General features: G+C 39.6%; 1 protein-coding gene across 1 annotated transcript; it reads right to left on the bottom strand.

The window, feature by feature from the left end:
• Positions 1-144: 144 nt before the first annotated feature.
• Positions 145-3,510, bottom strand: LOC122193471 (the record flags this gene model as incomplete). Its single annotated transcript, XM_042894254.1, has 3 exons — positions 3,236-3,510; positions 1,207-1,473; positions 145-330 (listed from the first exon to the last, which is right to left on the bottom strand). Coding segments are annotated over exons 1-3 (703 nt in total), but the record flags the coding sequence as incomplete, so codon positions are not given.
• Positions 3,511-3,783: the final 273 nt, after the last annotated feature.

Here is a 3,783-nt window from a genome sequence, read left to right as displayed (position 1 = left end):
AAATTATTCTACAGAGCATTTTACCTTGCAGTTATCATTCTTGGCAGAAAAAAAATTCTATAACTCAGTAACACTCATTATCTACTCAAGACTATCTGTATTTTTTCTGCCATACAGAAAATTCAATTAAGTAGCAGTTCTTACTAGTGGAAAGATGAGTCGGCAATGGGTTAAGATGATCATTAATGTCTGGAAAAACTCCAGGTATCAAACTGACATGAGAGCCATCTGTGGCATTTGCTTGTCCACTTTCACTTCCAGGCTGAGTGCTGGGTGCCAGGGGCCTGCTGGTTGCTTCTTCTGGGTGGAAAACATCTGTGGACACTGCGACTGCCGGGACGATGGCACAATCAGCTTTAAAGGCCAACCAAACCTCCACCCACATTGCTTCCCTCCTACCTATATCACAGTGCACCAGAAAGCATGTCCTGCCACCTGGCTGAAAGCATGTCGGGAGAGAAGGCATGAAGGACTCCCCTTCTCCTTCCACATTGTCAGTGGCTTTTGAGACCCCTAAGTAGCACGTGCTTGCCACATTGTAGGAAGATGTTGGCTGTATCCATATACGCCAGTGACAGGTGGAGAGGGAAGACCTTCAGAAGAAGAGACCACAGCAGGAAACCTGATCCCGTAACTCAGGAGTGAGTGCTCACACCACAGCCAGATTTGCGGTGGTTCTGCACAGGCAAGGAGGTACAAGGAATTAAAGACAGAACGTGTAGGGCACGGTTCCTGTGCGACTGCCCTGCCCTTACCACCAGGACAACACTCCCTGGAGACGGTGTCACTGCTGAGTCACAAGAGCAAGTCGCCCAGCTAACCCCAACAGAGCACCTCCACCACACCAACTGTGTCACCAGAGCACACCAAGCCTGATCTCATTGATGTGCAGGAGAGGAGGATGAGGCTGGAAATTCAGGGTCACCAAAATATGTGACAGGCAGAAAAGACAAGAGGCTGCCCCTGCAGAAACATGCTTCAGCAAAGAACGGAAACCACCAAACACAACAGCAAGGAGACCCTTACGCCAAGTGCAGAAGGGCACTCTAACAGCAGATCAGATCCCGCCACAAATTTTGCACTGCAAGTCTAAAAGAAGAATGTAGACCCAAAGATGAGAAAGAGAGTAGAAGTCGTCAATTTCAGAAGAAATAACGTCTCATTTCACACGCTGTGTGAGAAATGAGCTTGATCCATTATTCTTACTGGTACTTGTGAGCAGAGATTCCTCACCAGCTTCATCTGTACTGGCGGGATCCAGCCCAAGGAGAACTGGATCCCCAGGGGCATCAGTGGAATGTGTGATGCCTTCAGTGCTCTGTGCTGCTTTGTTTTCTGAAGGCAGAGTTGGCTGAGTTGGGTCTTCATGAGGAGCACCATCATCAGGTGTGGCAAGTGCTGTGTCAATGACTCGAGGTGTCCACACTTCTTGGGTTACATCTTCTGGTTTCAGAACAGCACTGGAGTCTGTGACTGTTGTGATGTGATGATGGCTAAGTTAACTTCAAAGGTTTTTACATATCCCTACCTTATCAATTTTTCTCTTTATTTCATTTATCAAGTTCTACCTTTTCCTTCATTAGTCTCTGTAGAGAATAGAGTTAGGGGAAAAAAAAAAAAAAAGTAGGACAAAGAAAAAGATCTGGATCGTTCATTATTTTTACTTTTTTGTTCCTTTACTATTGTTCTATCAAACACTCTAATAGTTACATACTTGTTTCCAAAACTTTAGTCATTTTTCAAGCATGCAAATCTACCAAAATCTAAGTAGCAGCTATTTAGACCTAACTATTTAAGACTGATAATATCATCATGTTAAAAAAAAGTCCTTTTTTTTTTTTTTCTTTTCACTTATTTATCCATCTCTGCTTTTCCATGAGATAATCATAAAAAAATGTGTGCTCATTTCCCATTAGGAAATTTAAAATGAATTCACATGGAGGATTACGGAATTGAACTACTTAATGAATATCTTTCCTACATCATTAAGACAGTGCTCTTTTTCTAAAGAGGCTATTGTCAATGTAAAGGAATAAGGATGTCACAAAAGCATGCTAAGAAGCAGCACAGACTAATTGGATGCACTTGAAGAATATCCAAATGCCACAAAATACAATCTCAGTAATAAACATCAATAGTGATGAAAAATTTACCACTAAAATTCAACATTATGAAGTAAAATGAGAAACCAAAACATTAATTTCCAAAAACTGTAGCCTACAGTGTTATCTTTGAAAATATCTAGTAATCACTATTTAAGAGGGAAATAAATCATGCTATTTTTAAAATAAAATGAATATTATGATACCCATCATTACCTAACAGTAAAATTTCAGTGACCTGTTTGAAAGTATTTGAGTAAATTTTCAAATCCTATTTGGGTTTTTGTATTTGTAATTGATCTGTCAGACCACAAAAAGCTTAACATGCTGATGAAAATAAATGATAAAGCTTCACGTGATCCCTTCCATGCATAGCAAACAAAAGGAGGAAGTGGAGAAACATGCTGTCTTTTGCCAATGCAAACTTCATTTTTTATAGCCCAAGAGTTAAAGTAATCCTGAAGAAAACCGAAGGCGAAGAAGAAAAGGGAAAGCATAAATATTACTTTTTCCCATAGAGGTTATTTGCAGATTTGTTACTCTTAAGAAAATACAAGGGACGAAAAATTTCCAAAGCACTACAATATCAAGACTCCATGATTAAACAAACAAACAAAAATTTAGAGTAAAGCTCCAGTGTTGTGATAGGGGATAATTCAATAGGATAATATTCAGGCCTTTTCAATAGGTTAACTTACAAAACTTAGGAGCAAAAACTCATAGATCTTCATGAACAACACAGTGTTGGTTTTTTTTTTAAATTTACAGTGCTAATGTCATCTGTGACAATAGCAAGAGCAAGAGTGAATGGGTATAAATACCTGCTTTTAAGCATATGATTCATTTACTCTAAAAACAATCTTTTCTAAGAATGAAATCCCACTAAAATCAACATGTGAAGAACTGGAAGGCATAAGAAAAAGGATGCCCAGGGAAGAATGTTCTTGATGAATAGAATTTCTTATTCAGATATTAACATGCAACAGGATTATAAAACAGTTTATGATACTGCAAGTTTAAAAGAAGAATGTAGACCCAAAGATGAGAAAGAGAGTAGAAGTTGTCAATTTCAGAAGAAATAACATCTCATTTCACACACTGTGTGAGAAATGAGCTTGATTCATTATCCTTACTGGTATTTGTGAGCAGAGATTCCTCACCAGCTTCATCTGTACTGGCGGGATCCAGCCCAAGGAGAACTGGAGCCCCAGGGGCATCAGTGAAATGTGTGATGCCTTCAGTGCTCTGTGCTGCTTCGTTTTCTGAAGGCAGAGTTGGCTGAGTTGGGTCTTCATGAGGAGCACCATCATCAGGTGTGGCAAGAGCTGTTATGATGATGGTTGAATCAGCTGTGAATTCAATATATGCCCCTCTCATCCCCATCACATTCAAGTTTCTCTTCCCTTTAAAACATGGCTACTCTTTTCACACCAGAAGAGAGGAAGAAAATGTTTTGTCCCCCTTTAAATCCTCATTGCTACATTTTGAAATAGTAATGTCAATGCACTTCATATCTTAATCCAAAAGATTCCCAAGACTGTGTACACACAGAGAGGACATGAAGAAAGCAATCAGGGGAATTTCTGGACCAGTTCTCTTTCTGATCACAGATCCTCAATGTTAGTGTCATTACCAAATTATTCTACAGAGCATTTTACCTTGCAGTTATCATTCTTGGCAG

The sequence above is a fragment of the Lagopus leucura genome, unplaced genomic scaffold (genome assembly GCF_019238085.1).
Source record: "Lagopus leucura isolate 7727_CA_CO unplaced genomic scaffold, USGS_WTPT01 44933-0_obj-0_obj, whole genome shotgun sequence".
In the NCBI taxonomy this organism is placed as follows: domain Eukaryota; kingdom Metazoa; phylum Chordata; class Aves; order Galliformes; family Phasianidae; genus Lagopus; species Lagopus leucura.
Note: the sequence above shows the minus strand (reverse complement) of the source record. Positions and strands in the feature narration are given on the sequence as shown.